Source organism: Rhea americana, unplaced genomic scaffold (assembly GCF_003343005.1).
Source record: "Rhea americana isolate MKP2758 unplaced genomic scaffold, rheAme1 scaffold_527, whole genome shotgun sequence".
NCBI classification, from domain to species: domain Eukaryota; kingdom Metazoa; phylum Chordata; class Aves; order Rheiformes; family Rheidae; genus Rhea; species Rhea americana.
Genome location: NW_028186676.1, coordinates 37,185 through 49,481, shown reverse-complemented (window position 1 = coordinate 49,481; position 12,297 = coordinate 37,185). Strand labels below are relative to the sequence as shown.

At 56.4% G+C, this 12,297-nt stretch overlaps 1 protein-coding gene across 1 annotated transcript; it reads right to left on the bottom strand.

The window, feature by feature from the left end:
- Positions 1–482: 482 nt before the first annotated feature.
- On the bottom strand, positions 483–12,226 carry USP36 (ubiquitin specific peptidase 36). The gene is made up of 19 exons (XM_085318226.1): positions 11,723–12,226; positions 11,418–11,639; positions 10,428–10,538; positions 10,008–10,110; positions 9,135–9,202; positions 8,578–8,648; positions 8,060–8,142; positions 7,600–7,711; positions 7,141–7,281; positions 6,717–6,817; positions 6,249–6,387; positions 5,291–5,986; positions 4,408–4,538; positions 3,073–3,591; positions 2,549–2,715; positions 1,907–2,059; positions 1,488–1,603; positions 1,261–1,394; positions 483–1,186 (listed from the first exon to the last, which is right to left on the bottom strand). Exons 1-18 carry the CDS (start codon positions 11,973–11,975, stop codon positions 1,263–1,265), a joined length of 3,318 nt encoding a protein of 1,105 aa, XP_085174352.1. The 5' UTR covers positions 11,976–12,226; the 3' UTR covers positions 483–1,186; positions 1,261–1,262.
- Positions 12,227–12,297: the final 71 nt, after the last annotated feature.

The window sequence follows — 12,297 nt, the reverse complement described above, 5'->3', positions numbered from 1 at the left end:
CGGAAGGCTGAGGGGCTGCACCACACCTCGGGGGGGGGGCTGCACGGGGGACTGTACAGTGCAGTGCGAGGCAGACGTACCGTCAGCAAGGGGAGGGCGGTAATTAAGAACATGAGCTCAGCAGCAGCAAACTGCCCCAGAGCCTGCTCCCAGCACCACTGGGGCAAGCTCTGCCCCCCCTTCGGGCCCCTCCATGCCCAAGAGGGGCAGGCAGGCTGGGCCACGGGCTGAGCCGCAGGGGGGCTAGAGCACCCCAGTGCTGTGCCCTGYGCCAGACAGGGCAGCACGGGGACAAGACGGGGACAAAAAGGGGCCCAGAAGGGCTGGGGGCTCCCTCACATCCCGTGGCAAGAAGCAGCTCCAGCACTGGGGAAGAGCCCCATCCCAGRGTATGCCCAGGAGGCATTAACAGCAGCCCTTGCATTCCCAGCTGTGCAAGCCAGGGCCAGCATCCCACTCCCCACAAGGCAAACGGACGCCACTGAGCACCGCAGTGAGCGGTGACTAGTTGCAGGCACTTTCCACTACAGCCCCCCCAGAGCCTCAAGCCCCAGGATGRGCATGCTGAAAGAGCAGCATTGACAGGAGAGGGAGCTGCACATCCTACCTTGTCTCTGCATGCCTGCACAAGACAGCAAGGACGGAAGGAGTGTGGGCAGCTCCAGGCCTGGGCACAGATGGGGGAGCCGCCAGGGCAGCTGGATACAGCAACGCCCAGAGGAGAGCCCCAGCACTTCGCTTGGGGCAGGGGAGAGGACACCCCTCTGCCCCTCACCCTTGGGAGCTTGACAGGCTCTTCCTCAGCTACTGCCAAGGGCAAGAAGAGGTGGAGGGAAGCACCCATATACCMCAGGAAGCTGTGGGCCTGGAAGGATGGCAGTTCCCAAAGAGGGGAACACAAAAGGCTTCAAACGCTTCAAGCCCGTGGCTCGGCCCTGGGACAGTATATAGCGGCCAGGGCCGAGAGCCCTGCGGAAACACTCGGACACTCGCAAGCATTGTCCTTCCCACAGAGGTATCTGTCCACCCCAGAAGTGGGGAACACGGCACGGCGGGGCACGCAGCCCCTCTGCTCTCTTCCTCCCTAGGACACTGGACGGCAGCTCCAAGGAACAGTGCTCTTCATACGATCCTTGACTCGGGACTGCTCCACTCACTCCTGACTGCAGGATGCAGCCCGTTCCCCCTGGGACGAAAGGAGCAGTGTTAGCAGCTGGAAGAGGTACCTGCCCCTCTCCCAGCCCCTCCCGGGTCACTCACCCTCAGAGCCGATAGCTCAGGCTGGCCGCCTTCGCGGGATGTGTCACAGACCAGAAGTTGCGCTTGCTCTGCAGCTGCTGGAAAGGGTTGAAGTGTCTCTTTCGCTCTCGCTTCAGCTTTTTACACTTTTTCACCTGTGCAGAGTCAGGAAGACACTCAGGTCAGGAAACAAAGCATTTCCCTGCCCTTCCACAGCAGCCTGAACCGCAAACAGAGCCAGCACTCACCTTTCCTCTGTCAAACTCCTCATCCCATTCATCAATGACGGTCTCATTCTGGGCCCAAGTTGCATCTCTAACAGCATCCTGGCTGATAGCTGAGATCTCACCATCCCAGGTCAAAACTACAAAGGAGAGTCATCAGCAGARGCCACAGGGCTGTGCTCCTCCACATTCCTGTTTCACCAGCCCCCTGGCTGAGCAGGGCCCACACCCCCAAGCTAGAAAGGCTGCTGGAGTCTGTCACTTCAGCACTTGACTCAACAGCACCTCCTAGAGCCCCTTAAGCTGGGTGTCTCTGGCTGGCTCCCGGGAGCTCGCTGCAGCTCAGGTCCATGGCAGCCTCTGCCCCAGGTCTGGGCTCAAGGCAGCAGGGAGCCATCAGCTACGCTCCTGCCAGCCTGCTAGCCCAACCCAGCAGGCATTACCTTGTTTTCCATAAGCCTTGTCCAAGGAGTTCCTGAGCAGTTCCTTCACCACATTGCATTCTTCTTGGCTCCTGTGTCTGGGCTCTAGGCTYGTGGCAGTTGAGCAGTGCTTGAACCCATCTTTGACCTGGCTGTCCCAGTCACAGGTTGCCACTGCAGAAACAGGAGCGGGGGAGGACAAGTCAGAAGGAGCAGAAAGATTTTCTRTGCTGTGCAATCCTCAAAACAGAATTCATCCCAAGAGAGACTGTCAGGCATAAAAAGATATCTTTGAGCTCCAAGTCCAGACCAATGGCAGCTGTGTGTCTGGGCAAACTGTGGCCTGTCCTAGGCAGTGGGACTGGGGGTAGATCTTCACCCCTAGAGAGGGGCTCATCACCATGAGCTTGGAGAGGAACACAGCCTCATCCAGAGCACAGCCTGGCATTGCTCTTGCAATGCTGTAAACACCATGAAGAACTTGCAGGGGCTCAGGGCAAGGGGTCAAGACGACAGGCACTGACAGGTAATTTTGGGGACTGGCAGCCACCAGGACCTGGACACTGGTGTTCTGGTTGGCCCTGTGGGCAGACAAGCAGCCCAGCAGCTGGAGGGGACACCTGGCATGGGGAGTACAAGGGCAGAGGGGTGCCAAGGCCGTACCTGGAGTGCTGTCTCTGGCATGGGAACCGTTTGCAGTAGGTTGCTCCATAGCTGGACTGCTGAGGCTTTCCCTTCGCTTACGCTTCCGGTGCTCACTCTCTCCAGCCCGAGTTTCCAAGTTGGGCTGCTGCTTTGCCCTCCAAGGCTCTGTTTCAGCTCTCCTGAAGCTAGAGAAATCAGCAGGGGTTAACTTGGCCTAGCCAGRCCAAAGGAAAGCTAGAGGGTGACCTCTTGAAAGGGCAATGCAAGGTACCCAGTCCCTGCAGGAAGGGCCCGAGGAAACCCACAGCCTAGCAGYGTCCCTGCTGCTCTGCATACAGGGAGGGCAGCAGAGCCAACAGGGACAGGTGGAGCTACCTCCAGCAGGCCACAGCTCTAGCTGGGCTCACTGCCTGGTGGAGCGAGGCCTGTCCCACCAGAGAGACAAGAGCCACCTGACTGCAGACCCAGGTCAGCACCTCAAGGGCAGCCTGACTTCACACAGAGCTGAGCTGTTCAGGGCACTCAGGTGCCTGGCYCCTCACCTGCCTGAGGGCAGCATCCCAAAGCAGTGCTCTTCTGTCTCTTGCATTCTCCTCTTTTTCTTTTTCTTCTTGAGTGGGGAGATGGGCTCTGTGCTAGGGAAACRGCTGGGGTCTGATGCTTGCTGCTTGGGCCTGCTCTCCAGATCCTGACTGCCCAGCCCCTTTCTGCCACCACTGGGATCTTTAACTGCTGTCCCCTTTCCTGCAGGGGACACCGAGTCCTCCTGAGCAAGATGCTTCCTCTTCTTTGGGGGGCTGCAGAGTTCGTCCTTGCCATTCACAGCTGCAGCACAGGGGCTACCTTCTGCTTCATACTGCTGCTTTCGCTGCTTCTTTTTGGAGAAACCAGGCGTGACCTGGCTGGGCCTCTTCTCCCTGCTGTAGGGAGAAAGGTGGTGCGAAGAGCAGGGAGTGGAGCCATTGGTCAGGGGGGTGGCTGGGAGYTGAGGGGCTGAGCTGAGGACGAAGCTGAAGGCAGGCTTTTCAGGATTTGGCAGTTTGAGAGCAGACGAGGACAACCTAGAGGACAGGAAAAGAGGCTGACATGATCTGAAAGCCACATCAGGGCGGAGAGTCCCCYCTTTCTCCCCACAGTGCAGGGCACAGGCACAGCACCCAGCTGATATGATCTCAGCCAGGAGACCTAGAAATCTGAATCAGAGCCTGCTCTTAGAGCAGCAGYTGCAGTCACATGCAGTGGCCCTGAACCTGCCCCATGCCAGCAATGCAGAGCATCACACAGCGCCCACCACGCCAGACTAGGAAAGAACAAGTGCTGCTGCTGCTGCATAGCAAAGGTTACAAGGGAGACCAGGAAAAGCAGGACAGGACAGAGAGGGGTTGCTCACAGAGCACAAAGCATTTCACAGAACAGAGCCCCAAGAGACCTGCCCAGATGCTTGGGGTCCAGGTGTTGCTAACACAGCATATTATCTCCTGCTGTGGTGCCATCCAGCCCAGCACAAACAGCCGTCCAGAAGACCTTGCCCAGCAGGCACTGAACTGCCCTTCCCAGAATCCAGTCACCACACTGCCAAAATGGGATCTGGACYAGGCTGGTGCCTCTTGATCCCATGGGACATCAGAATAGGGTCAAATCCTGTAGAGCATCCTCCCCACCTCATGTCCACAATCAGAGACACTGCACTGCCTCTGGGATCCAGAGAAAGCCATGCCAGCCCAGGAGGGGAGGGAAAAAAAAAAAGGAGAGAATTGGCTGCTGAAATCATCCCCCCAAGCCAGCTGTGATGCCAGACAGTTGCTTCAGGGACTACTCCAGGGCTGCTACTGGCTTTGCTGCAGTGCAGGAGCCTAGGAACTGCTTGTGCCGCTTACCTGGACTTGCTGAAAGACCAGGGAGAAGTGGAGTCARGGTGGGTGGTGGTCGTGGGGTAGGTGTGGTCAGCAAATTGTGGGTGAGGTTGTGCATGGCGGTCACTTCCGCTCGCCTTCCGCGGGGTGCTGCCCTGCAGTTATTGACATAAATAAAAACTTGGTGGTCTAAAAAAAGAGGTTTCCGTGAGCCAAGAGGAGAAAATAAAAAGGGGAGCCCAGAGAATGGGGAGGGGAACAGACACAGATGGGGAGAGGGAAGTGGGGGATGGTAGAAGAAGAATCAGAAGTGTTTTCAGTTAGAAGCACAAAGGAAAAAAGGAAGGAAGGAAGTTTAAAGAACAGAAGTCCTAGAACRCAATCCTGGGGGAGATCTGGCTCTGCACCTGTATGGCAGCACCCAGAAGGCCAGTCCCACACTGCATGCAAGATTCCCACACACCCCTGGCTGCAGAAGAGCAGCAATGCTGCTATTTTCCTGCTGCAGCTCACGCACTGCCACTCACCCAAGGGGACAAGGGCTCACACGGCTGTGGCCTGTGCTCCCTGAACAGGCTAGAAAGTCCTCCTGCCCCTGCACTGCAGGGATTGGCACAACAAACACTCAAACTTTTGAGTGGGAAAGCAAAAACTATTTGTCCTGCATCACTCAGGGATACAAACAACCCTGGGAATAAGAGAGTAAATAACAGCAGGGGCCTGACTCCCTACCCCTGCCCAGAGGGAGGGCAGAACTCTGCTACAATCTTGTAGTTGGAGTCTCTCCTAGCCCACCTCTGACACAGCAAGATACCCAGCACTATCACKGCACTTGCCCCGACCATGAACACATCCCAAGACAACACAAGGCACCCAGCGATATCTCAGGACAAAAGACCAGACTTACCTTTTTGGCAGAAAGCGCCAGTTTCTTGGCCGGTGGTGGTGACATGGTGCTGTTCAGTTCCAAAGCTGTGCTGCCCAACAAGGAGGATTTCAGTTTTGACAACTTGGAGTCTTCAGGGCCAGCCGGATCACTGTCATGGTCAGCAGGGAGGTCTGTGCCACAGTCAGTTTCCTGAGGGGTGCAGAGGCCGCTGGCTCTGTTCCCGGCCTTCTGAGACACTTTGGCCAGCTCTCCCGCTCTGCTGTGCGCTGGGCTAGCAGAACTGCTGCTGCAGGAGACCCTTTCTGGGGTCTCAGCATTCTCCCTGTTGCCCTGGAGCTCCTGACTGGGGGCATGCTGTGACAGAAGCTTGGGTGAGGTAGGTGGCTCCTTGCTCTCCCAGGAGCTCTGCCTGAGGAATTCAGCTTTGGCCCTACTTGCATTGTTGGTATCACAGAAGCCTTGAACCGCTCTGGGTGGAAGAGGCTGTTGAGGGGAGGAGAGCGGCTTCTTAGGCTTCTGGGCTATGTCATCTGGAAGTGCTGCTGCTGTGTGAATGGATTTGGTGGCCAGTTTGGGTGAAGGGGACCCAGCAGGCAGCTTCGGCTGAGTGGTTCCATTATGCAGCTTTGGCACAGTCCCGAACATGCTCCGGGCCACAGGAACCCCTATCTCCTCTGGTCCCTGCAGCTTCTTCCCTTGCAGCGTGTCTGGTCTCTAGACAAAGCGAAAAGGAAAGTTCATCTGGGAGAGCAGTCAGGGAGCTGAGGAGAACACAGAATACTAGCTCTCTTCCCCTTCCTCACATCTCACATGGAAGTCCCTGGCACAGCAGGATCCTTCCAACAGAGCATTCTCCTTCTCGCTGCACCCTACAGATCTCATTATGATGCTACAAGCCCACGTCCCCTTGGTGAGCAGAGGGGCAGCAGTTCTGAGTTCTCAGGAGCATTGGCCAAGAGCAGCCTTCAGCACTCACCCGACCCATCAGTGGTGAAGATGTGGGCCCATTGGTCACAGTTTTCTTGATCTGATCAGAGACAACACCAGTGCAGCCAGGCAGGCTGGAGGCRGCTTTGGCAATGGGCCCTTCAGAGCTCTTCCTGGCACTGGGGATTCTGGGAAAGGCAAAGAAATGTACATATTAACTAGGAGAATTTGATCAATTGGAATTTTATATCTTGTCAGAGATGCACAGAAGAAACAGGAGACAAACTCAGACAGAAGCTGCTGTTCCCTTAATCTACAGCAAAACCATAACAAGGRGGCAGACCTCTCTCCCAGCAACCCTCCTCCCAGCCGGGGCATGCAGACAAGCATTGTGGTTGCTTGGGCCAAGCTTCTTTCCCACCTCCAGGCACATGCTACCAGCCCTATCCCAAAAAYGCAACAGACGTGCTGAAGAGCAGCAGGCAGAGGAGAAACAACAACACAGGTCATATCTCACCTCAGGTAGAACAGCACATAGGCCTGTTGGTTGAGAACCACTTTGATGTTGCTGGAATGGACCAGGGAATCATTCATCTGATACCACTGCCCATTACTGGCCTGAGAAGGAAAACAATACATGGTCAGGCTCTGTCCAAGAACCCCCCCCCAGTCTGAAGGACAGCTAAAGAACTACAGGAGCATCTCCCTTCAGCAGAGGTCCTCTCCACACAACCCACACGCAGCCAAAGGGAAGAAATGGGACTCTGCACTGGGAGATTACTACGTTTCTTGCGGCAGCACACAGGCTGTCATCCCGTCTGCAGCTCCACATCATGCACATCTGCTAAGCACTCTCCTTCCCACGCACTACAGGGACCCAGGAGCACCCATCAGCTCYCTGCTCAAAGAGGACTGCCAACTAGAGCATCCCATGGCCTCACCTTCACATAGCAGTAGTAGTGTCCTGCATGGCAGCTGTAGCCCGAGTGCACCAGCACTGCATAGAGTCCATACATGACAGGGTCCCCGTTATTCTGGGACATATAAGGACGGATGTTCAGGAACTCCGGGTACCCCACGTCCTGCAGAAACAGGATATCTCAAGTGCCTGCACAGAAGTTGTGTTATTTGCTAGAGCAGAGGCAGCTCCAGCTGTCCTACAAGTTCCATCTCTCCGGGGAGGGGGACCCAGCCTCTCCCCATGCCGAAAAGATCACAGTGAGAAAGATGCAGAAAGATGCTGAGATGCTCATCTCAGCAAGTCACAGTTGCCCCACAGCACAGCTGGTGAAAGACTGCAGAACTGTGGCAGAGCTTGCACAGGACTATTTCCTGCCCTGCTCTGGACAGCAGTATCTTGAGCTAGAGACAGCCCCAGCTTTGGGCTAATGAGCACTCACCTTTGTGATCTTGCCTCCACTGAAGTTGGCAAAGCGCTTCAGTGAGAGCGTGAGGACATTGGAGGCTCGGTGAATGGTGAAGCGTTTGCTGGCTGGCACCTTCTTCTTGCACCTGTATGGGAAGAACTCATGCCACTACACCACCTAGATCATTGCTAGCCTTGGCCAAGGGGCAATCCCCATGGAAGCAATTGTGCTGACACTACACACCAATCCAGGGCACCTGCTCACACATGACCGTATTTGCTGGCCCTGACCCTCTCCATGAGTGCAGGAACATGCTGAAGAACAGGAGGGGAAGGCTTCATCACAGGCTTCCGTAGCCASACATCCCACAGTTCTGCTAGGGCTGCTGAGGCAGCACCGGAGCGGGCAGAGCAGCCCCTCCATGTCGCAGTAGGCTGTGTGTGCTTCAGTGGACCCACAAGCCCCTTCCCGCGTGCAGGCCCCAGGCACTCACTTGGCACACATGTAGGCATTCTCCCCACTCAGCATATCCGACTTCACAAACAGCTCCAGTGCTCGCACTATGTTTGCGGCTTGCTGCAAAGATAGAGAAGGGGTCAGGGCACACGTGGGCTGTTCACACTACAGCCGGCTCCCTGCCTGGATGTCAGCCCCAAGAGACATACTGCAGATGGGGCACAGACCACATCAGACCTGTAAGCCTGATGTCAGCTGYTTGCTGCCAGCATGACCCAAGCTGGCACAGAGGGACAGTTAGCCAAGCACAAGTGGGCCACTGACACCAAGAGCTTCATTGAGGGAGTCATGGCTCACATGCAGACAATGGACACTGCCCCACCAGATAAAGAGGAGAAGATGGCACAGCAACAGAAGCTGCTTCTCTCTTGCCTACATTGTTCCTTAATACTGACAGTTTGCAAAGCCTTGAGAACAGCAATAACACCATTGCAGAAACATTGCCCATCAAAAACAGAGCTCTTGACCTTTCCCATCCCAAACCCTGCAAAGTACCCTGATCTCCAGCGCCACGTCCAGGTAAGGGTCATAGGTGTCCGAGACACTCTTGCACACCGAACATTTCACTGCAACAAACACAGCAATGAGCACACCCYAGCACACAGGGTCTGATCCCACTATCTCTGCTGTTTTATTCCCATCCCATCACACCAGGAGGCAGCTGAAGTGTTCCTCCTCTCCCAGGTTTGGGTCCCAGAGCATCAGCACCAAGATCTGGCCATGCATTCAGAGCCAAGGGGAAAGGCTGACAATTCCCCTCTTCTATGYTGGGAATGAAAGGGCTGCTGGATAGTTGCAAACACTGGTTTCTTTACAGGATGACAGTGAGCCGGGGACCCACAGCCAATAGCTTTTTGTACTGTCACAAGAGGGGGTAGACCCTTAAGAGCAGCAATGTTGTGAAGAACTGCAGCTCCAGATAATTTACACATGCTTAGCAATTTTCCTCAAAAGATTTTTTTTAGTGCAAGGCTCTCAGGGTAATATCAGCTTAGCTCCTGAAGTCAGAGACCCAGGAACCAGGATCCAAAGAGTCTGTAGCCCACACTTACCTCGGGACCGCAAGTAGCCACCAAAGATCTGGTGAACCAGAGTTGTTGCCTGGGTCTGGCGATCTAACCTAGAAACAGAAACACTGGATCTCACACTGTCCCTCTGCAACCTGCAGAGGACCAGGCCTCGAGCTGTAATGCTAAGCARGGACCACCATCATGCAGAGGAGGCCCATCACCTGTCCTCTTGGTGCTACCCRGCCAGCTACTGAAGGAGGAACCACAGCAGTCCAAATGGAAGTGTATGAGTTGAGATGAATCCTTGGATTCTAGCTCTCCGCATATGCACTGTAATACTGCTCCCTACATGTTGTTCCATCCCCCACCCAACATACCTGCTGCAGAGACTCAGGGAAGCTATAGTTTATCTACCACTATGATTATCCTGGCATCAGAGATCAAGAGGTGGCACCAGACTCCCTGACAGCCACCTTTCATCTAGAAGGAGCAGTTACTCCTAGCTGGAGCTCACAGCTGAATAGTGAAGACAGAGGAGATGCAGGCTCCCTGGGACATCAGGGCTCACCAACAGACATAAAACCAGAGTTGAACTGCCAGCAAACATGCCTGGATTTCTTGGCAATTAGGATAGAATCCAAATTCATAACCATTTCAGCATTTGGGGACAAGGCAGCAGTCACGCTGGAGCACAAGAGTCAGGAGAAGGTAGACAACAGCTCAGAGCTCTGTTACAGAGGAACAGGCAGACGTTGGGTCCTCCACCCAAGGACACTAAGGCTGTGCTCCCCTCAGGTCCGCCTGATCTAGCACACATTCAAACAGTTCCCTTCTGTGGGTGCAGGGGACTGGTGGGCCAGCAAAAGGACAAAAGGGGGAAGAGCACAGAGAGACCCTGGCAAAGGCCCCACATACTTGGTGCAGCCATTCAGGCAGGCCTTCTGCATGGCGTCAATGGTGTACCGCAGGAACTCATGTGCATCCTCCTGGCTGCCAAAGCGGAAGTGTCGAGCAATCTCTGCAGGAGAGAAGAGAATCAGCCACAGCCTCAGCACTTGCTGCAGCAGGTGCACGTACCCTCTTCCTCCCACAGGCAGGGGCTTTAGGGCTCAAGCCCTGTCAACCCAGACCAGCTGTCAGATTTGTGCTGGCTATGGGGGAAGCCACAGCACAGTCCATGAAGTCACCAGCCCAGCCCCAAGCAGCACARTAAATTCAGTGAGTCATCTTTTAAGGGCTGCCTGGCAAGACATGCCCCAGTCTCAAAGGTTCTGCTCAGTGCATTAGTCACTGCACCCAAGCCTTGCTATGAGAAGAGAGGGAAACCATCCTTACTCTTGAGGTCTCGGATGAAGGACACTGGCTTGATTGCATTGCCACTGTTGGCAAAAGCCTGGATCATGTGATTCTGCATAATGCACATCATGCAAAAGCCTCCTTGGTGACCTGGAGCAGGAGGGGAGAAGAAAGGATATTGGGGACAAACCTAGGGGAGATGAAGGCAGTATAGGGAGAAAGAGATCTTTGGCCTAACTCAGCACAGCAGTGCTCAGTTTTTTCCTATGAGCTCTGAGCTACTGTACCGCCCTGGGGACAAAAGCGGAGAACGCAGYGCAGGGAGCAGCCTGGATACACAAGGACCAGCTTATGTTACTATGATTCACACAGCCCAGGACACAAGCCACACATTAAGCTGGCACTACAAGTGTCCAGTTGGCTGGAGAACAGGCCGCAGGTAACTAACTGGGAGAGAGCGCAGGCTGCCACTGCATGGCAGACACTGCTAGAGCCCCACAGACAGGGGMCATGAGCCCCACATGTTCCCCTAGGTCACAGGCTTGCAGCACTGCCCCACCAGGCCCCCCTGTCAAAGCCACCCAGAAGTAGCACATCCTGGGTTGGGGTTTTGCCTGCTCCACAGCCCTCTGCCCTGATCCTCATGCATTCCCCACTGACAACAAAGCTGAGGGATCTGCAAGCTCCCGAGGAGGCCAGCAGACCCTATCGCGCTAGTCKCCTTAGCTGCTCCCGCTAGAGACAAGGCTCTCCACAGACAGAAGGATAAAGACTTGCAAACATTCCTGCAAACAGGGATAAAGAGCTAAACACAGGAATGATCAACTGAGAGAGAACCAAGAAGGTGCATCCAGACACYGACACGCTGGTTGCAAGAGCCACACGCAGTCAGATGTGGAGTACAGCATTAGGGAAGAGGACGCACGAGCACTCACTCATTCTGCCTGCCCTTCCCGCCCCACTGCTGCCCCATGGGGCGGGCAGCCACCCAGGCACCCGGCGGTGCTGGGGCAGAGCCCCTCCACTCACAGGTGCGGCTGTGCTCCTTGGAGAGCAGGTAGTTGGCCAGGGGCGGCGTGTAGGTCAAGCACTGCACGGTGGAGTTGAGGAAGCAGGTGTTGCCCAGGTTGTGGAGCCCAGCACCAACGCGGTAAACCCGCTCCCACTTCATGGAGAGGCGTTCCACAGGGAAGAGCACCTTCTGTGGGGGCGGGATGCCGTCCCCCGCGCTGCCCAGGGCACGGTCGCTGCCTGCGGGGCAGAAGCGCGGTGAGCGTGCGAGGGCAGACCCAGGAGCGTGCGAAGGCCGCCTTGCTCCCCAGCCCTCTACGTACCCTGCTTCCCGGCGGTCCCCTCCTCGGGGCTCTTGTGGCGTCCAGCTCCCTCCGCCTTGGGGTTCAGCAGCACATACTTCCCCTTCAGCAGCTCCAGCTGGCAGGAGAAGCTCTTGCTGGCGGGCTCAAACTCGATCTTCTGCAGCAGGACCTTCTTGGCCGAGGAGGCCAGCAGCCTCCCCAGCTCCCCATCCTCGGCRGGCTCCTTCCGGCCAGGCTTCAGCGCCTCCTTCAGCTTGTCCACGATGGGCATGGCGCACCCAGGGGCGCAGCTGGGGGACAGGGAGCCGTCAGGYGAGGTGGGGGCTGCCCCGCGTGGCGGGGGGGGGGCCCAGCCCGCTGGCACCAGGAGCTGGCCCTGCTCAGGCGGGGGGAGACAACGGGGTGCTGGGAGGGGGGAACGGGGGGCACAACCCAGCGAAGTAGGGTGCTGACCCGCAGCACRGGGGTGCTCGGGGGGATGGGACACAACCCCCCGGGCTTGAGGGGGCACAAGTCCCTGGGGGCCAGGGGCTCGGGGGAGAAGGAGAGGGGAGAAACCGGTCGCAACCCCCGGGGGTCGGGGGGGACACAAC